Genomic DNA, 22,180 nt, shown 5'->3' with positions numbered 1-22,180 from the left:
GGTTTGTGTTCAAACTCTCAGGTATGGGCCAAGCCAAGTGTGAAGTACAGACTGCTACTCATTTCTTGAACATGACAATGTGCCTACAGTACATACAGAACTAAATTATGTTCTGGTGGTAGAGAGTAATTGTGTGCTAATTAATTAACGGTGTAAATGAATTGAGTTATTGTCAAGCCATTAATCTTCATAATCATCCAGGTGTCATCCTGGCAGAAATTTGAAGGGGTTTGTAAATGCTGTATTCAAGGTAGGTTGAGTACGCTGAGGTTTAAACAACAATTTGTTTATTCAGTTTATTGGAAAACCTTATCTTGAAAACATTATCGCAGTGATGAACATGAACAGCACCAAAACGGCATACACGAACAGTTGAACCCGTGGAGCTCAGCCATTCGTGGTCACATGTGTCCAATCACAGCCTCAAGGCAGCTGGTGAGGAGGTCGTCATGTCTTCACTGAGGTCTTACCCTTGTCTCCCGGTCCGGTCCTGTCGCTGTCGCTATCCGTGCCCTCCGCCTTGTTCACTTCCAGCCCCTCCGACCAGGTGCTGTGACCTGGCGGGAGTTTGGTCAGTCTCAGATTCATGTTCTTCAGGTCCTGGCTGGGCCTCCTGTCCCTGGAGATGGCCTTACGGGGGTAGGGTATGGAGCTGCGCTTGTTACCCAGTGTGGGCACAGACAGCGCCATGATGCTGTTTTGAGGGTGCTTGGCAGCGGCGCTGGGGCCAGCGTTATCCTGCGAGGGCGCCTTCGGACGCTGCCAAGTGCACGTTTTGAGCCGGAGCTCCACGCGCACTGGCACCGGCTTGGGTCTGGGCGGACGCACCTGGGGTCGGGGGGGTTGTGGCTTGCCGGCAATGAGGGCTGCATGGGTCGCCGGCAAGATCCCGGAGGGTCTGGCGCCTGCAGAAAGGGCCTGGGCTGGGGGCTTCTCCTGTGGGGCCGTGCTTGTTAGGGAGGAGGAGGATGTACAAGGGCTGGCGCTTGCAAACATATCTGGGCAGAGGGAGGAAGCTAAACCAGCGCTTGCTGGCTTGTCTCCTGAGGACGTGTCCAACGCAGCAGGTCTCTGAGGTCTAGGGCGGGTGCTCCCCTGGACTGTGGAGCTCTTCGGTGCCTGCAACTGGACACTGGCTCCCTTGCTCTTCTGGCTGGGTGTTGGAACCTCGTCTGCCCGGTACAGCAACACAAAGTCTCTTTGGCTGGCCAGGGGCTGCAGCTTCATCCTATAGCGACACTTCTCAAAAATCTCCAGAGCCAGGTCTGCAAAACACTCACCATCACTTTGTGCCATATTATCTGATGAATTGCAAATCATGTTGATTAAATCATGAAAATAAAAACAACAATATAAACTAATCACATTAAAAAAAAGAAACATAACTGGAAGGAAACTGTAATAGAATGAAATTAGAGTGACACTCCTGGAATGAAGACTCCTTAGTAAACAAAATTAAGTACCATTAACAAACTGTATTTCCAATCAGCATTAGTAAGTGTGTACCTGAGCTACAGATTACTGAAGAATGATCTTGCCTACATGAACTTATCATGATGACCATAGCCCTTACCAAAAAGGTATATTTACAGTTAATTTATTATGACCGCCGCTAGCGAAGCGGTCATATAGGGATTGTTAAAGTTTTTTTTTTTTTTTTTCCCCCCTCATCTACTTCCTGAATTTTTGGTCAACGATACCCGGGACACCGAACCACCGGGGCACATGAAATTTGGTGGGTATGTAGCCCCACTAGACTTTTACGGAAAAATTTCGTTTCGTCCCCGGGGGCCACTCCCCCCCCCCCCCCCCGTGCTAGGCCCCCCGAACCGCAAAAAAAGCAGTTTTTTCCTAAATAACTACCTGAACCGTGGCACTGAGGATGAAGAATCTTTTATGGTATGTTGGTCTCAATGGCCCACATCAATCTGGCCCATAATCACTCATTTGTGATTTGCACCCCCCGGTAAAAAATGAAAATGCAATATTATTCTGCTTTAATTGCCCCTATCTTCAGTTAAGATGTTCAGAACTGCACCAAATGTTATGTGTATGATTGACCTGGCATTCTCTGGGGGTATGCCACGTTTCGTAGAATTTCATCCATGGGGGGGTCTAAAAAAATTAGGTTATGTATACATTTAGTTAGCCTAGAAATCTAGACGCGCCCCTAGCGGCAGCAAATTATATTTGCTGCCAGGGCTAGTCTAGCAACTTTCCGTTGGCTTGTGAGCTCCAGAAATCGAAACTTAATCAGGCATTGAAATCGTGTATAGAGTCGTTTGGTGGGCTTAACATAATGCTTGATGGCAGAGTTGCAACGGTTTGGCTTGAATTCCCTGCTACTTAAAAACAAATATCCTAATACGTCCTATTGCGTGCAGAGGGAATTTGAAAGACAACTGATTATCCCGCCCCTCGGACTGAGCACTGCGAACGGTGAGTGCCCAGACCCTACATTTTAATGTGGGTCTGGCTCGCCAGGCTAACATTTAGTGACTGTACACTCATTGGCCTGTAGATGGCGGTGCACAAATATACACATGCACACACACAGGCACCCACATACTATTGGTATTAGAACTGCCGATACATAATTACAAATTCAGTAGGATTAAAAGAAAGCCAAAATAAATATTCATCATCATCATCGTCATGGCTGCATTTCCAGTATTGGCGATAAGTAGTCGTTTGTCCACTAGATGGCGCATCGTTGCAGTGAGACGTAATTTTGTTGGAAGTTAAAAGTGGGTTGGAAAAACAATGGACGCTTACTACAAGGACTGTAGTTTACCTGCAGAGAACGTCTAATAAGGATAGGATGATGTTCACATGAAATGTAATTCCCATTTCTTCTTGAAGCCGAAATAAATCTGAGGATGTTTATCGGACATGCTTGGTTTTTACTGCAGGTACGTTAATCTTATAATATCAATAAGGACCTAGGTAAGGTAATGCTACTGTTAGCGTTGGTTAAGTGATGGAGGCCAATTTGATTGATTGCATTTGTAGAAAACTATAAATGCGGTTATACCAAGCAAATTGATAGCAGCACTGTAATTGTATCTTTCGACTGTCATTTGTTGCACGTGCTACAAAAATCATTCTGTGCAATGGAAGATTTACCAACGTTACACCGGTCTGATACAGTTTTGCCTATACATGCGTGAGACTGAGACGCCTGTTTATTTTTGTTTTAAGTGCGTGCAGGGTGTGAGAGGGGAATCGATGTGCTTTGATTTCAGCTTGGTAGTTGTAGTCTGTGAAATTAAAAAGCACGTGTGTGTGAAGTATCCAAACAATGACACCTTCATTTCATTATGGCTGCTTTAGCAACACACCTTAAGCTACTGTGTAATGGGTCCCATAAATGCTACAGGTAGGCTTATAAGGTAGGCCTATTTACAACATAAATTGTCAATAGGCTATGCTGGCGACACAAATAAAATCTCCTTTGGAAACCAATGGCTTACGCCTTACAGCATCAAGCGGACTTAAACTGCCATATCGTGGCGAAAAGTTGTAATAAAATTCACGCAGCTCCATGAGTCAAGGAAAGCGCGAATGAAGTAGCCACTTGTGTTTACTATTAGGGTCTAGTTTGTTAGTTACAGCTTTGTCATAATAACTCCCTGATGCATTTTTGCATTTAGAATAGCCAGAGCGTGGATATCTCAATCGGAAAATTAAACAATATCGGGTGCCTATGGACTAGGCTGGGTGAACCCAGCCTAATCTGCCCGCTATTTATTTTTTGATTTCTTAAAAGATTGAGCTTGGTCTGGTGAAAGCCAGACTAGCCATGGACCTCAGTTACACAATGCAAGGGAACATGAATCAGCCTATATTTGCACGAACAATAACGGACAACAGCTCTTCAACTTTGGCCCGTTAAAATGTGTATGAACAGTCTAGCGACGCATTTCATCAAGGCCCATTTGGACATGTCAGTTATTTGCACCACTGGTTAGATGTAAAACAGCATTTCGTTTCAGACTACTGTTACTTAATTTGTGCATTAACAATAAAGTTTCAGACTACTTTTACTTAATTTGTGCATTGACAATAGGTATTACATGAACTAAAGATGACTAAACGCGGAACGGATGTACAGGACTGAGCGGCGGTCATATTTTGTACCGCTATGTGGTACATATAGTTACTATAAATGTACTCGTGGTACACTTGTACATGTGCTATGTTTATACTTCTTCGGACTAAATTGGCCCACTCTCAGTTTTATAATAGTAATTACTAAGAACTATACTGTAAGTAAAGATACTAGTTCTATTCTAGCACACCTTTTAGTTCATTATAGTATAGGCCTATGTTAAGTATTTTTAAGGTGTAAAAGTAGTAAACCTTTATGTGCACTATAAGTGAACTTATAGGTGTACTGTTTATTAATAAACTGCATTAATATTGCTTATTTATATTACACACACACATCAATGGCATAGGCTGCACGGGAGGAGGGGGAGGGGCGAGCTAGCTCTCTGTTTTGTTTAAACATCAACAGAAGTGATGTTACCCAACATTGCTTAGAGCACCTTTAAAGTATATTTAAGTATAGGCTAAATACACTTAAACCTTTATGTATATTTATCCGTATAAGCTGAGTATAATTCAATTTTGTGTATCTCTGATCACTACACAGAACGTAAGCTATACGTATGCTTAGTTCAAAATAAGTAGACCAACAATACACTTCCATAAACTTATTTTTCCTGAGGGAAAGCCAGTCCTCAAAAGGAACGTCTAACCACAAACAATGTTACAGAAGCCTGGCTCTGTCTGACTGTTTCTCTCAGGTGATTCTCACAGTATTACATGAATGGGTCTTGTGGAGACAGGCTAATATTACACAAACAAACAAATTCAACATGAAGTCTAAAAACATGCTGCCCACCCAGAGTTTCTGTCACTATGTTTGGTACGACTTCCTTTAGCACTTTGCAGTTGGTGTGAAGAGCTGGGTTGCAGTTCATCTCAAGTAACCACACCTAAACAAATGTTAAGACAACATAAGTCACCACAAATCCACCCACACAGTAATAGGAAGGCACATCCACAGAGAGAACATTTGAATTCATTCATCTTAATTCAGAGCTTAAACTATTCAGTGTAACTATCTTATATTGTGCCACTCAACTGGGTTTCTATTAGGTACTGATAAGTGTTGTGAATGGTTCGTAACCACTAGGTGGCACCCTGACTACATCATTCAACTGCTTTTTCTATGGTACTAAAAAGAACATTTTAGTTGCTTCCATGATGTTTCTACATAGACCCTACATGAATATATCATGAATATATCATCATAAAGCAGGCTAGCAACAATAAAGAGGCGCTATAGAAATAGCGATGGAAATGTAAAAGTAATTGACCCAATACAGCGATACATCAAGAGTATGCAGAACATTGTCCGTGACCCCCCCCCCCCCCCCCCCCCACACACACACACACACACAAATATATGTCTCTGTCTCTCTCTTTTCTGTATGTGTTTTGAGGGTGGGGTTGGGGGACGGGGGGGGGGGGGGGGGGGGGGTCTCTTCAGAGAAAGATTTCAGGTGTGACTGCTACAGAAATCGTTACAGTATGCAGCTTCAAAAATCTGCCAACTCCTGAAAATCCATATGGAGACGTCTTAATTATTCATCAAAGCACTGTAGCCTATTACCTGCAAAGCAAACCAGTCTGCTGTCATGCTTTGCATGGCTGATGCATGAACACTGTTTTCAGTCACTTCTCTGAAATGGCTTTCAAGTCAGTGAAGATTGGGTTTTTAATGTGACAGATCTTTTTCATTGGCCAACAGTCCTTAAAGTCTTTTGCTCACATCAAGCTATGATGTGTACTCTATGCTGAACCATCCCATTTACTAATGAAAGACAAATTCAGAGCTGTCTTTGGTATATTCACTACAGCTCTGCACCATCACAGTGTCATATATAATGTCACATCCTGACAGCTTTATCTGTTTCTCTCTCTCTCTCTCTCTCTCTCTCTCTCTCTCTTTCTCCATCATAATTCTTTTGACAGAATGAGGACTATTGTGTTGGGGCGCTTATGAATCCATAATCATGATGTAACTGCGAGAGCTTCAGATGAGCATCCCAGGCTTAGAGACAGCATGTTTACTGCTGTTCTGTGAGTTGCCAGGCAACTGCTCTGAAGGGGTAAAGTTTAGGTGGTGCGACAGGAGCAGAAAGGCTCTCCACTGGCCTGTTCAATTCCCTGCTCTCAACCGAACAGGTGGAAGTGTTTGTGTTTAACCCAATATCAATATTCCGTATGCTACACATTCACTTATGCTAAAAAAGGCTTTGTGATTGTGACTATTAGTTTCATTTGGACGGGAATTCTTGACTACACATCCTGTCTAATTGCCTCTAAACACTATCGAGCCACACACACAGAAACAAACACACACACACACACGGAAACATCCCAATGGAGAAAATTAGCTCATTAGTCTCCCACCTTGAAGTCCTCATCAATCAGGAAATCACAACCAATCAGGTCAAAGAAGCCCAGCTTGCGCACCAGTTTGGCTTTGACCGCCATGAAGCACTGCAGCATAATCTGCTGCATGCGGCGCTGTTCCAAAGCACAGAGAGAGAGAGAAAGAGAGAGAGAAAGAGATAGAGGGGGTTACAAGAGACAACATGCCCCGTTTAACTACACTATGTCCAAGCCAACCAAAAGACTCCCGTCAGTGAAGAGTACTGGTTTAAACTGGTTCATAAGGCTAACCAAGGTCATTATGGTTAGAGTGTCTGCTACTGAATCTGTATTTATGTTGTATGATAATCAACTTGAAATATCACTGTAGCTGGTGGGGTCTGTAATGTCAGCAGAAAGTATAGGGCTGTCGCTTGAAGCTTTTGTTACCATGACAACAACTGCCCTCCTATCTCCTTTCATTCCCCAGTTGGCACAGGGATAACTGAAGAAATTAAAGCAGCTTCTCCTAATAAGCTACTGTTGCTGGGCTTTCACATATGGGGGAAAGTGAGAGTGAAACCTTCACGTTTGAGAGTGTAGAGGTTTGGGTTTAGTGTCTGTATGCAGCGGTTTCTCACAGTGAACTCACTGTGAAGGCACCATGCACCCAGTCCTTGGCGAGCCCTGTGGCTGTGAAGTTTTCATTGACATACTCGTTGAAGCGCTCGATTGACCACACCGTTTCCTCCTTCAGTTCGCTGTACAGAGGGTTCTTCTTTTGCATGTACTGTTCACACAGAGATGTCAGTGTGCATGATGAATGCCAGACAGGGGCTCAAAAACATAACTGCTCATTTAAGATTAACATTTGATAACATTTGATATCGATATCTTATAGTTCCACTGCATCTTATTGTAAGATATAATGATAATGAAACTTGGGTTAATACTGTATAACAGAACAACTCATTTCAACAAGGAAGAAAGACATTGGGCCTCTAGGTGCAAATAAAATGTCTCTCCCAACTATAGAAGAAACTTTTATGGTAATAGTTAAACATTAGCCAGCGTACCTGGTTCGTCAAGTGAGCCGAGAGGTTTTTAGAGTTGGGGTCATAAAGGTCACATGTAAGGCGAACATAGCCATGACGGAAAAACACCATATATGGCGTGGTGGAGGCGATGAGCAGATAGGACCTTACGTCAAACTTTCTGCCTTGCAGGAGCAGCGGCTTCTGCACATACCTATTAACAGAGCAGGCAGACTATCAGTCTTGGTCACTGAACGTTTTCACACATCTTCACATCTCAATAAGTTTAGATGAGTATCTTCAGTGTAAAGCTCTTATAATTTGCTATTGGACTCATGTCTAGCACTGCTCTTCGGTTATCCATCCGTAAGGGAGACTGGTTGAGATATGTCTGAAAGGTTATGGATTTTTCATTCTTTTCATGTGATAGATAGATAGATAGATAGATAGATAGATACTTTATTGATCCCCAAGGGGAAATTGTGAACAACTAAAGTAAAAAATCTGTTTGACAGAACTTCTTATTGGCTCTTGCTTAGAAATTACCCCATTGATGGGATAAGCTCCAAAGTGTGTGTGTGTGTGCGTGCCCCTTGATTACACTTCAGTTCTGATGAAAGCTTTCAACTCCTTGAATGTGATTTGTAACGCACAGAGATATTAGCAGGGGTAGGGTCTGCCGTTAATTAAATGTGCAGTGTCAGGTTTGGCATGACTTTGTATGGAAATGGAAAAGCTGTTCTCCCTTTGATGTACCAAACTATAGGTGGAGGATATTGAAAGAAGGTAATAACTCAAGGGGAAATGACATGCATGTTATTGATATTTTATGAGGCTTCAATCCACTCTTCAGTGATGTCAAGCTTTCAGGACAGATACGTGCACTGCACATAGAGAGCAAAACATATTTTATCTGATGTCTTTGAAAATGTCATTCCTGTACTGTAGCCTAAGTGGTATGATTTCAGTGATGTATAATGTTTTGATTAACCTTGGAGCTTGAGCATAAATACCCAGCTCAATACAACCCTCTTTTGGGATGGGAGAGGACTGCATTCTCAAATACAGTAAGCCCATTGGCTGAGGTCTAGTGTTTGATACACACAATTTCAAAGCAAGCAAACATATTGTTTTGAAACGATAGACACAATTTCCAAAAATCTTCTTTCTAAAATATACACAAGTTGCACACTGTTCATTTCCAACTGTTACCACAGCAATTAGGCTACATGTGTTTAGGTTACATATTTTCTACAGTTAGCTTCATGCACTAGCCTAACTAACACTGCAGTGTAGTGTAGTAAGCCAATAACATGAAGTTCTTTTTTTTACCCACTTCTGGACAATTTGTGCCTGTGGAAGACGGAAGGAGAGCTTGCTGCTGCTCTGGTTTTCGGCGCTGGTCTGCAACCGGGCGCGGAAGGCACTGATGTCCTCTGGGGAGCGGAGCAAGAAGATGCCACGCCCCTGATTCGAGTCTGTGGGTTTGCAGATCCACACGCCACAGGTCTCCTGGCAGGCTCCTGCAGGAGCATCGGCGCTAAGCAGGTCAGATTGAGCTACTTTATGTGCTAGGCCTATGCCTACTTTGGGCTAACTGTCTACTATGAACGATGACTGGTGGATAAGTCAATGACAGTGTTTCAAAATCATAACCCTTATCATGTGGGTTGGGATTTCATTCTTTATCTCATAGTGTCATCTGATTTAAGTTTTTGACCTTTGTTCTGTGAATGTGTAAGAAGGTATTCTACTAGGAATCAAAAGCATGCAGTACATTCAAAGCTACAGTGCTGGTATTAGGCCTAGATGCAAACTTACTTTCCTGCTGAGCAAAAAAAGCTTCTCTTTCGTCTTTCACATCCATACGAAAAGTGGCGGGAAAGAAGTCATCCATCTTTAGGCTTCTGTAAGTAGATTAAAGGGTTTACAGAGGCTAATACCAACGCCATAAAAACAACAACAACACAGATATCAAATACAGCATAATGATAGTTGTTAAACAGGCTTACAGGCTGAGAATTACAGTCTAATACAGTATGATGACAGGCAGACAGAAATGGAGGCTATTGCAGGTTATTAGGCACATTTATTTTTATGAACAGAATTAGAAAATTGCACTTTAGAGGCATGGCATTGATGTGCACTGTAAAGAAGAAATATACATTCATAAATTTCATTCATTCATTTCAGTTAATAATCAAGCTTCAGACAGTCAGACATTTCATTTATGCACCATTGTCTGCAGCTTTTGTGACTTGTTCTTCATGACTGTTCAGAAATAGATGAGATGAACTGAAAGCACAGTCAGACATTTTTAACTACAACTGTTTTAACCTGCCGCTCTCTACTCTCCCTTTTACCTGAGTCCTCTTCCACAATTCACTTTGCTGCTGACCCTGTCATATTCCCTAAGGCTGTTGAGGAGTCCGATTTTGGAGGTCAGGACCTTATTGTTTGGGATCTGGAACAGCAACTGCTCACCTTGATAAAAAAAAAAAAAAGATCACATGCAGGACAATGCCAGATCTGACACAACATCACCAGTTTAGGCTCATAGAAAGATGAATAAACAGTTTCTGTCAACAGTGTGACATACTGTACCCTGTAGCGAACACTTCCTCATAGTTATAGTCAAACATTTTTAAGTTCAAAAGTCTTTGTGCTAACACTTGTGCTAAGTAGTTTTAGCTTACAGTTATTAGCCATTAGTGAAGCCAACATAAATGGCACAGCTGGAAAAAAAAAATCTCTATTTATCCGAATGTAAAACAAACTTTAAACTTTAGATATTCTTAGGGCAAAATACATGTGTGCACTACTTTGGTAATATTATCGGTAATAAAAATGATTGGTTTTCATTACCTATTTCAAGGTAATGAAAAGCAAGGAGAAAAACTTAAGAGAAAATCAGATAAATTCAGTATTCACCCTCCTTGAAGTTATAGTAAGTTGCCATTGATCTGGTCTCACACCATTTCAGTTTGTAGTCCTCTCGTGTTCTGTCATAAATACGTTGCCAGCCTTTGTTCTCACAGTATGCAGCCACTCTAAACAATGAAACATAATAACACTGTTTTGAAGATCTGAGTCATTTAACAGTGTGTTTGTGTGTGTGTTTTGATGAGATATGTTTCTGTGATATGGTTCTGACTGGTATTGAATATTTAAATTAAATTGTTTGGCAGGATTTCAGCAAATTGCTGTTCATTTCCATTTTTGCTATGCTATTTTATATTTAGGATAGATTAGATTTTCTAAACCTTGCTTGAGTTTTAAAATGTGAAAATTCACATATTTATATTTCTGTGTGTGTTCGCATCTTTGCTTTTAGTGCATTACTGTATATCCTCAAAGAATCTGTACACATACTGAAACAATAACTAAACGCCAGTCTTTCCTCCACTCACATGGGTGCCCCGTTTCCGCCTCCAATGAAAAAGAAAGGTCCAGGCCCCAGAGGTTCCATGGGCCTCTTGTAGCTGTCTCTGTCCGAGCCGTATGGCAGTCTGGACCTTCTCTGCTGCCCTGGTCTTCCACTGTCACTGCCCTCAGAGTCTTTCTCATTCTGACAAACATCTTCTCAAAAAGGGCCAACAGAGTGCATGCAAACACATGGCAGATTCAGAGTAAATCTAGGAAATGCTTTCACATAGATGCATGCACAGACACAACTCCACATACTCTCACATGACACATACTGTAGCCTACATGCCCTATGCAAAGATATAAGAAATAATTCCCATATGAGATCAACTTTTACTGGTCTTTGGAACCCGATTGTCCTTTAAGCATTCCACAGATTGCACCCACATTTGAGTATGACCTTTTAAACAACGACTTGGAGAGACGGCGAGCATAATTATACAGTGTTCTTTAGTTAAGGCCCTGTCAAACTCAATACACTGCTAGATTCACATTAATGGGCCTTCTCCAAGAGAAGCGACTGGACAGACATTAGGAAATTGGCTGGTGTAATCCGGTGAGTGTGCAGGAGATAATTAGGACCGGGGGAAGCGATGTGTCACCGGCGAGGGAACACCTGATCCCGTGCTCCAGTGGTGCGGGTCGTTTCGTTAAGCACACCTCGATTTCCCCTTGCTAATACAGCCAACACCGCCAGATTTAACCCTTTCACACCTCTAACAGATGTATTTTCGTATTAAAGGATGACTCAAAGTGCACACAATAAAGTTTTCACTAAGCGGTATTTCAAGATGTCACAAATACTCATATACAACTTTTTGAATTACAGTAACTCATCACTTAATGGATAATGGGCATTATGGTATTATAATATATAATTCATAGCACATCAAATGAAAACTAATTATTGAATCCCAGCTCTTAGTTTAAGCAGAGCTGATTTGAATAGCTTGTTAAGCCCTCTATACAGTATACTCAGCTGTTGATTGCCTGGGTGGAGTAGATGTGGGTTTTGCTACACCATGTCATAAGCACCAAGCCATACAGGCTGTCAAACACAACTAGCAGATGCTTGACAAACAAAACACATTTCAAGCAGATTATGCTTGTTTATCTGCAGTAATGTTATTAGGTCTGTCAGATAAGCTGTCATTATGAGACAGAGATTTCTATGGACTTTTTTGGTGCTGAGGGACTGTTGTCCTGGTAAAATTACATTTTTTTTCTGGTACAACAGCAAGCTTTCTCACCACAATGCTATTACCGAGGCCCTGACAACAGGCGTGTGTTTAGAACAATTTAATCATACCATTACAGATGTGCCTGTTATGAGAGAACAAAGCATTTCATCATGGGAGTTTTTTTTCCCACTCTTTTTTGTTCCTGTTGAACTCGCGGCAATCTCCCTGGGATTAATTAACATATGGTACAGACAAGCTGCAATGAGCAGTGCATCACAGCAGCCCCACTTAATGATGGGCTTTCTCCCCCCAGCACGCACCTGGCCTAACTCCATCTGCCTGCTTCACCTGTTCCCCAGGCTGGTCCGTTCCCGACGGCTGGCTCCCTAAGGGCTCCTGTGGAAGAGCTGCCTCCCTCTCCTCCTCCTGTTGTTGTTTACCTTTGGCTCCAGGGCCCTGGGCCCGGTCTCCGTCCAGGCTGCTGGCCACCAAGCCGCGGCTCTCGTCGTTTCCCCCACCCTTGGCCTGGTGTTCTGGAGACTTGAGTGGCGGTGGGTCTTCTCTGCCCATGTGGTCCCCGTCCTCCTTCGCCCTGGCCAGGGCGTCTGAGCGCCTGTCAGGCCCAGCCCCGCTCTCCGATGACATCACTCCCTGCTGACGCAGAATGCCAGGAGAGCAGAAAGATTTTCCATTTGGGGTGGAGAGGGGGGAGGTGGCATGCGCTTCTCACCTCTGACCTGAGTAGGGCCTGTGGATGGCAATGTGAAAAATAAGAAAACAACAATTAAACAGTACTGGTTCCTGTTTGGGTCTTATTTGTTTACTGGTGTGTGAAAGACACTGAGTGGTTTAAAACATGTATTTTTAGATGATAGCAACTATCCAATTTTTATTTTTAAATTTGTTTTGTAGTTGATATTTTCAAAAATGTTACTTTTAGAATTTTCTTCATGCATGAATGTGATTACATAGAGAAAACGACTAATTCCAGAACATGGCTACTAAATGTGATGTCATAATGAAAGATTTAGTTTGATCCTAAAGTCTTTCTTTGAGTACATTTACAGCTGTCGGTTTCAAGGTCAACTTCTTGAGTTTTGGGTAAGTAAAAATGCTGAGATTTTACCTGCAAAGAAACATTGTCTCCTCTTCAATTGTGTGCATTTGCACTTGTCCTCTATATTTCGGTGTGACAGTAAAAAAAACTCCACATGGATCTAATAAACTTCGTTGTATCCTTGTATCTGCCCCAGTCTAAATATCTCAGCCAAAATAATGGCACTCTGGTTGCAAGGTCTTTGTCATGCTTAAAGATCTGCCCAATGTAAACAACCCCTAGTTGCCTGGGCAATGGGTGCCATAGCAACCATTCCTAACTGTACCTTGATTCTTACAACAATAATGGACTAAGATTCTCATGGCAATAATTCCCCCATCCTAACCACCTGAGCTTAGTCATTCAATATTGATTGCCATTGAGCTTGCTGTTTGAGCATAGCAGTAATGTGAGAACTGAATGTCTGTCAATCATAATAGACTTTTGTTTTCCTTTAGCCACTGTACTCTAGGAAGGTGTAAAATATAATTTGCCAGAGGGTTGGCAAAGTCAAATGTTTTCAAACTCTGCTGAAATTATTTTACTGTTTCTTGTTGAGCATGGATAATGTGTGAATTATATGGTCATATCTGTATTTTTGTCCAAAGAAAACAGCAGGTTAAGACTAATTTGTGCAATGATTCATAAAAATCCTATTCCACTTATACAGATGATTTCAATATGGATGGGGAGGGTTAAAATCTACTGCATCTGTTTTTCAGTTATATGTTACAGAATTGTATTTATTCATTTTATTTTTTTATTTTTTATTTATCCTTTATTTTACCAGGAGAGTCCCATTGAAATCTTAATATATTTTTCAAGGGAGAGAAAATGTACAATAAGAACAACAACGGAAAAAGAATACAATAATGACAAACAGATTGAATGAAGTACATAATCTATTTTTGGCATAGGCTACAGACCCAGATTAGCCTACCTACAATTAATGAAAACTAATGAGCAATGAAAATTGTATAATGATCTGTGACACAGTAATTTTAGCAAAAAAAACCCCCCAAAAAATCACACATCAAGGCATGAATGTGTACATTGTCCACAGAGGTTTTAAACACTTAGTGGCTAAGCGGATGTCAGCCACACCTTTTTATGAAGCTGCAATCTGATAGACACTATGTACAAAATGGTGTGTAGGTAGACAAAGAGAACCAGCTTGTTTTACAGCTATGCTCCCATGGCTCACCATCTGTTCTGATGGTGTGTGTGTGTGTGTGTGTGTGTGAGAGAGAGAGAGAAACAGAACAACTGGCAGAGATGTCAAGGGAGGGAGGTAAGGGGAGAGAGAGTGTGTGTGTGTGTGTGTGTGTGTGTGTGTGTGTGTGTGTGTGTGTTTTGGGGTGGTTCTGAGAGAAGGTGTGTTACAGCAGATATTCCTGTTCCCATGTTGCCTGCCTTCTTCTCCCACACACCAGGAAGTCATTCATCCCACAATATCCTAGTGGCAGTTACTTGCTTGTCAAAGAGAGGTTTGGTTACTGGTGAAATAAGATATCTCTCAATGGCTTTGTCCTACATTTCAGTGTCCATGTAGAATTACAGTGAAACTGGGGGGGGGGCAAAGTGACTGAACAAAGTGACAGTAATTATGTAGGGTACATTCAATGTCTTACACCAAATGCACTTCAGCTAAAACAGAGGCTAGTTATATGTTACAGAATTTTATTCATTTGTTTATTTTTTATTTATCCTTTATTTTACCAGGAGAGTCCTTTTCAAGGGAGAGAAAATGTACAATAAGAACAACAATAGAAAAAAAATACAATAATGACAAGACACGACAAACAGAATGGTATACAGTAATGAAGTAAGTCCACACACAACAGTAACGAAGTAAGTCCAGATGCAACAAACAATAGGCGGAAGAGCTACATATAACAAAAGAGCTACATATAACAAAAGTGGAGAGGGTTAGTGGGAAAAGGTGCAGTGATCTGACTTGATTAGCTTGAGTAACTTGAAAATGTCCAAGTGAAATAAAAATGGAGAGCTTGGATTGTTTTTGTAGGAGCACCAGGGGGCAGAGTATCTGAAAGCCATCTTTCCTAACTGTGTAGTTATGCACGGTATGGTAAGGAGCAGGGTGCTACTGGAACGCAAATTGTACTTATTATGATACAAAATATGGTCTTATTGGGTTAATCACCAATGGTTAATAGGTGTCTAACTATATACTGTATTAATATTTAACTGTTTATTTTTTATTTTTGTTTTATCTCATTTGATATTACAATGTCTTTTTTTCAGTTTTGACATCTTTATTTTTTTTTTATCACTTTCCCACTTCCTTTTCTCAACTTGACGACATTTGAACTCACAGGCTGTTAATTCCATACCTGTTTCAGGAACAAATTAGCTTGACTCATCCATCCCACCGAAATACGTACAGGTCAGATGATCTGTTTACGTGAAGATGTCATAAGGGAGTTCCCTGTTTGTCTGAGCTTATAATCTAACAGCATACTGATTATGCAAGCCTCCACCCAAATGGTATGCTCTGGCGGTTGAAACGCCCACGTGCTCTGTCTCTCCTTCTCTTTCTGTCTCTGACGTCCTGTTCCGGCTCATTTAGAAACCCAGTTGAACCCTACCCACCGCGGTGTGGAATCCTGTTGGACTGCACCTGAGCATGCACAGACCGGTGCAGGAATCTTTCCCCCAAATTCCTTGGTGATGTCACGCAAAGGAAGAGAGTGCCTCTTTGCCTCACCTTGCACCGTGGTGGGGGTTGGGGGGAGGTGTTCACAGTTTGGGATTTCATCAATAATTTTCATTCCATGAAGTAATTACATTCCTAATTCTCAACATGAACTAATGCCATAAGTTTAGCAAACCAGATATTAACAGTGAGGTTTTTGAGGATAATGAAACATTTATTTCATGGTTACCGCTTTTAATTATCTTTAGTTATTGTGTTACTAGGACTTAACAGTCTAGTGCAATTTTATTACATCAGTGGCTTTTAAATAGTCTATCTGTGACCCCTGACAAAACTTGCATTCTCACTTCAGGTTTGGTATCGATAATCCACAGACAATAATTTACCAACATTGACAGTGTGGTTCCACATTCAAATAACTGAACTACATTTCCTGAAATTGGTTTTACATTAAGGCAACTGTACTAAATTCCCTCAGGCAAATCACACTTCCTGGTGTGACATGTAGTAACACCATATAAAAAGCTGCACTTACTAATGGTGAAGATATATTTTTATTGGGATAGAAGTAGAACATTTGCGACAATATCAGTCTGATTGTAGGAAGATTTTTGTATTATTTTTTAAAGAATAAAGACAGGTTCACAAGCAACCCATAAGCCACTAACTTTTAGGTAAATGAGCGAGACTATACAATAAACAAATGGGGCCTTCATTTGATGTGGGGGCCCCAGGCAAAGCGGGTGCTGTGGGGATCCCAGGGACCCGCCTGTATGGGGCTGCTCAGAGCTGCACAATGGGGCCCTGCAGAACAGGGCAGCTCCCAGGTAAGTGGAGTTGTTTGAAAAGGGAGTTTTGTTCTCCTGTAACCTGAGCTGAACCGCGCTGGGGCCAGGCATTCCACTCGCTGCCCCGCAGAATCAGGGCAACACAATGAGCAGGCAAAAGAGGAAGGACAGGCCAAGATTTCGAAGAACTCACTTCAGATAAAGATGAAGAAAAGTTCAATTAACTGTGCAATACATTTGGCAGCCAGTGCTTTGATGCCATGAGGGAAAATAAACAAAAATCCTGTTACAAGACATGAGAAAAGAAAGACACAACTCTCGGGCAGTTTTTTTTTAAACTTTTTATTTTGCTTTTTTTTTCATTTATTCACACAACAGCATTTTGTTGGATTAACACGAGACACTTGATTCAGGTTAACACACCCTTGAGACTGATGCATTTGTGGTAATGATATGAGATCACTTGGAGAACAGCCAGGCAACATACGGCTCAGCAGCAAGCACTTTGGGCTTGGTTCCGATGTGGAATTCAGTAACCATGACAACACGAGAACATTCTGCGGCATAATCTTCCAATGACAAATATGCTTTAATCATGTCCATATTTCACATTCTAGAGTGCGTGCAATGTGACTCACATTTCTACCTCCTTCCCTACCCGCCTCCCTCTCTTTTCTCTCAATTCTCTGCTGAATCATCATACTGTTCTGTGCCAGGAGTAAAGAGATCAATCAAAGGCATGAATAAAGCAAAAGTTGTAAGGCATCAGTACTAATAATAACATTTAACTTTTTTCATCTTTTTCCAAAGAGGAGTACAAACAATCATGTCCAATAGCTGTGTGTTAATGCAGAAACTCTGAGTCGTCACACATGGAAGAGTATTACAAAACAAACTAGTCTTCCAGTGCAAGGTTCATAGTTCCTTTGAAAGCAAGGCATTTTCTGCGTAACCACCATGCATATGTGTGGGTCGCACATATTTACAGTAAATACGCGTCTATGGGAGATCATGCTATTTTACAGTAGTTGGGAAGCAGGAAGGACCACAAAGAAAAAAAGGAGGAGAAGGCCCTGCAATGGACGGCATTACCAGACAGTATTAGACGAAAATAATTAGATCTAACCGTGTCTGGTAAGACGCCTATCAACAGGCTTGGACACACATGAATGACTGCAGTCTATCCATTTTGCCTAAGTCTATACAGGAGTGAAATATGTGTTACTGATCTGTGTGCTCTGTGGCTTCAAAGGGATGAGATATCGTCTGTGCACAATACGAATGTCATACACACAATTACGCTTTTTTTGTTGAGCCTCCTGAGCCTCCGCAATTTGCACTCATGGCAGCAAGATGTATTAAACAGCAATGTTGGAAAAACACTGCAAACCTGGTTTCATTTCATCTCTCCATGACAGAAATAAAGGAAAACCCGACTAGACGTGCAAATATGGGTGGGGTTCAATATTTGCCAGTCGATTCTCCCACCTTAAACAAACACTGGCTGGTTTTGCCTCAGTGTTTGGTGTTTGCTTATATCTGTACAGTGTGTTTAAATGTCACCAGAAAAAAAGGCCTCCTTTGAGAGCCGACTCCAAGTCAATTTCTCGGGGTACACAATGCACACTGCTGCGTGTCAGGATTGTCTTTGACAACACCTAGAACGTGGCAGACGTGAACTAAAGCAAGACAATGAAATGAGCACAGAACAGTTGGGGGCAACTCGGCACGGGAGAGAACGTTCAGAGCTCGGGGGCATCAGGAAGCAGAAGGGATTCACAAAATACCGCAGATCCACTGCCTGAACAGTACTTCTGGTAGAGCATGCATGCACGCATGAGGGAGAGAGACGAGGTGGAGGAGGGCTTAAAGGGGAGGAGTGGTGTGTGTTGGCGAGGGTGTCGTTAAAGTCTATTTTTATCGGATGTGCTCAGGTGAGCCGAGCTCGTGTGTCAGTTGCAGGATGTGCCACGCAAGTGAGGCGGGGTCGGGCAATCCCCTCCCTACACACACGCATCACAAAAGGTGTGTGGCACTGCTGGGGGGAAGGGAGGAGGAGGAAGCATCTCAGCAGATCTGGTTTAACAGTCAACGGACTGGTATTCTTTAACTAACGCATGGGTGGGGTGAAGAACCTGAATGCCACAGTGAGTGAGGGAGAGATAGAGAAATACGACAGGGAAGTGATTATAAAAGAGCAAACAGCCCCCACACCTTCCTACTTTTTGATGCTTCTATCTATCAATCTCTTTTCTGCTTTTTAAATGGCCATTTGTGAGGTGATTCTGACACTCCTCTCTCAACTACAAACTTTGTAAGGACTTCAAACACAACACAGAGGTCATTTTTTTGCAAATATATCATGCCATTTCTTTGTAGCCATGGAGGCATTAATGTTGCTATGAAGCCGGCCAAAAAAACAGTTGGTCTCGTCAGATAACAGGCTCTTTGCTGGCGATGCAAATGCTATTTGAATAAACAGTCAGAAAGGAAAAGAGCAGGGTCGACCAATCTCTTCGGAACTGTTGTAAAAAAATAAAAGTTCCATCAAACCTGCTTGTTTGCATAGATGACATTTTTACCCTGGGGATCTGATAGAAAAAAATTGGAACACGAAGTGCTCATCAGAATCCCAGCAGAAAACTTCCAAAGAAACACCGATCCGTATGTGCATACAACTGGCGACAACTCACCTGCCCTACATTTACAGTTACCAACAACAGAAAAACTCATGGCAAAACTACTGGTTTAAATAAACAAATGGCCACACTAAAGAAGATTCTGCGCGTTAATATCTGTTTGCTTTTGACCATAGCATAGACACATTTGGTTCACTAACATCTAGGATCACTTGATGTGCTTTGGTCACCCAGCAAACATCGTTACCAGACAGTGTTAGAACACATAGGTACAATCCAGCACTGTCAGGTAAGATGGGTGCTAAATGCCACCTCGTTGAAGTACTACCTGAAGACAAGCAGCCATGTAGCAAGAAGATGGTGAAGCAGTGCTTTGTGAATTAATGCCTACTGATCTGATGTTGAGCACAGAGATTTGTGCTGTTGATGTTGAACTGGAGCTAGAGGAAAGCCATCATCATCATTACCAGGCAGTATTAGAGAGAGTGATGATATCCAATGCTGCCTCGTAAGATGGAGATGACTTCCCATGAATGATTTACACAAGAAGCTCGAAGATAGTAAAACAACAACAAAAAAAGCCTTGACAAAGCCCCTTTTTCAAGTAGAGACATGACACTATTAACCCAAACTGCCAACTGATGAAATGAAACCTCTTGAGCCTGATGTTTCTAGAATATTCCATTATTACCCTGGATCCTGACCTCATATCACATATTCATGGCAAACCTGGACTCAACTAAAAGTAAAGCATCAACTCCACTTGGTGGTGCTCAATGGAGCCAACATGAGGCCCGTGACTGTAGTTTCAGGAAATGGACAGGTAAACTGAAAGAGCTTTGGCACAGTCACACCACTGGGCAGGATTAGAGCAGTCAACCAGTACCATCCCCCTCTCCCACCTCAAAGGGAAAAAAATCTAAACAGAACAAAAAGAAAAACAGGTAAAGCTTGTATGTAGCCAGCTCGTGGTATGTTCCCCTTTCTGGCAGTTAGCTTAGCTTTGCTGTCACAGTGGACTAGACCACTAAGGCGGTTAATTATTGCCCAAACCTGTTCAGACTGGTCTGTTTTGATGCCACGGCAGGGACGAAAAAAGACTGCTTTACCATCAATATTTTGGGTGACAAAAGGAGGAGACAGGCGCGTAAGCGACTCGGCAGTCCTCCCCAGCAGCCACATCAACAGTCAACAAAAGCCCTGGGTGGGGCCACAAAGGCTGAGCACCTTTGGCACAAGCCATTATGAGCGCAATACCTGAAAGCCGCGCAAAGACAGTCATGAAGGTGAGCCAGATGATGAGCACAAGAGCGGGTGACAATGTCTCTTTCTCTTTCTACCCTACCCTTCTTGCTTTCTTTGTGTGTGTGTGTGTGTGTGTGTGTGGGTGGTGATAACAGCCTCCAGGAATGCTGTACTGGAGTGACCCATGCCCATACTTTGTGTGTGGAAGGTCACACACACACACACACACACCTATGGCTTACTCAATAACGTGTGCTTTTCACAGCACTAAAACGCTCAACTGCATGTTTGCTAAACACACAGGTGAAAATGCAATTGAATAACAAATGAAATCATAAGACAAAAAAACAACATTACAGATTGTTACAGGTAACACTTTTTGTCAAAATGTATGACATAGTGCTATAACAAAAGCAACAGTCAGGTCACAGGATAATTTACAATATTTAACTAGCATTTAAATGTCAACCTCTCAAGAGTTTGCTAAACTTGAAAAACTATACAGAGTTGTGAGTGTGAATTGTTATTCTGAAATTTTCAAAACACAAAAGACAGATTAAGTTGAGAGAGTTGAGTGAATGGTGCATAAAGTGTGAAAGAGTGAGTGAGTGAGTGAGAGAGAGAGTCTGAAGGAGGGAAAGCAAGAAGCCAGCAGAGGGGGATAATGGAGACAGAGAGAGCACCTGTAACCTTACCGTTGTGAAAAGGAACCAAGTAAAGAATGTAACAAAAAAAAAGTGAGTAAGGGGGAACGACAAAAAAAACGAGGGAGGAAAAAATCTCCGATTTCTACCAAGTGCCTGAGAACACTCCAGCTTCCTTCCAGGCAGGCAGGACCCATGAAATGAAACCCCAAGACCTGCTCGCCCAGCCTGTTGCAGCCTCTATTTAGTTAATCATCAGCGTTATAAACCAGTACTGCAGGCCCTCTGAGAAAGAAAGAAGAGAAGAAAGGAAGGACAAGGAAAGAAAGAGAGAAAGAGAGAGAGAGACTGAAAAAAGCTGGGGGAGAAGAGAGCATGATTGTTAAAAAAAAAAGAGCGCTAATCAGAAGAGAAGACAATGGACTGTGTACCTTGGGGCTACGCGGTGTGCACCTTGTAGGTTCTCCTTCCTGGTCCCACGCACTACCTTAATGCTCAACCATTACCTACCCTGCTGTGCCTGCCCATGCCTCACTTCCCTCATGCCAAAGTCTGCCTGGTGGCTGGGAGTTTGTTCCTGGTTCCTATCTCCTATCAGGAAACGAACGGCTATTGGCGGCAGGGTGGTGTGGTGTGGTGTGGTGTGTGTGTGTGTGTGTGTGTGTGTGAAATGAGGAGTGCTTCTCTGCGCGCAGGAATGTGACTCCTCTGTGAAGTGGCCAACCTGTAGGCTAAACTAGGCCCTAGCCTTAATCAATAGTTTGTGTCTGTGCGAGGGAACAAAGCAGGGGAAACCCTAAACCTTGGTTAAAGGAGGGCTCGGCCCACACCGTCTCTAATTGCATTGGGTCTTTAAATGGACGTGTTGTTTTCACAAGGCCCTGGCTGACAGACAGGTGAGCTATTGTTTCTTACTGAGAATATCAGGCTCCCGGCCATCGTGTCTGGAGTTTTATTTTAAATGTTTCAGGGCTGAATGAATCATCAGGCTTTTTAGTGTCTC

At 42.2% G+C, this 22,180-nt stretch overlaps 1 protein-coding gene across 6 annotated transcripts; it reads right to left on the bottom strand.

Moving 5' to 3' along the window:
- Positions 1–270: 270 nt before the first annotated feature.
- ttll10 (tubulin tyrosine ligase-like family, member 10) lies at positions 271–13,411 on the bottom strand. 6 transcript variants are annotated; one of them, XM_042097443.1, is made up of 12 exons: positions 13,215–13,411; positions 12,409–12,836; positions 10,892–11,060; positions 10,413–10,531; positions 9,845–9,965; positions 9,303–9,388; positions 8,818–9,004; positions 7,524–7,695; positions 7,100–7,237; positions 6,487–6,603; positions 4,910–5,003; positions 271–1,301 (listed from the first exon to the last, which is right to left on the bottom strand). In XM_042097443.1, the coding sequence occupies exons 2-12, from the start codon at positions 12,731–12,733 to the stop codon at positions 448–450; spliced, it is 2,382 nt and encodes a 793-aa protein (XP_041953377.1). In that variant the 5' UTR covers positions 12,734–12,836; positions 13,215–13,411; the 3' UTR covers positions 271–447. The 6 variants fall into 6 exon arrangements, with proteins under 6 accessions (XP_041953377.1, XP_041953379.1, XP_041953381.1 ...); XM_042097445.1 differs by having other exon boundaries at positions 271–1,265; XM_042097447.1 differs by having other exon boundaries at positions 12,529–12,836.
- Between the last annotated feature and the right edge of the window lie 8,769 nt (positions 13,412–22,180).

This window comes from Alosa sapidissima, chromosome 7, assembly GCF_018492685.1.
Source record: "Alosa sapidissima isolate fAloSap1 chromosome 7, fAloSap1.pri, whole genome shotgun sequence".
Taxonomy (NCBI): domain Eukaryota; kingdom Metazoa; phylum Chordata; class Actinopteri; order Clupeiformes; family Clupeidae; genus Alosa; species Alosa sapidissima.
Note: the sequence above shows the minus strand (reverse complement) of the source record. Positions and strands in the feature narration are given on the sequence as shown.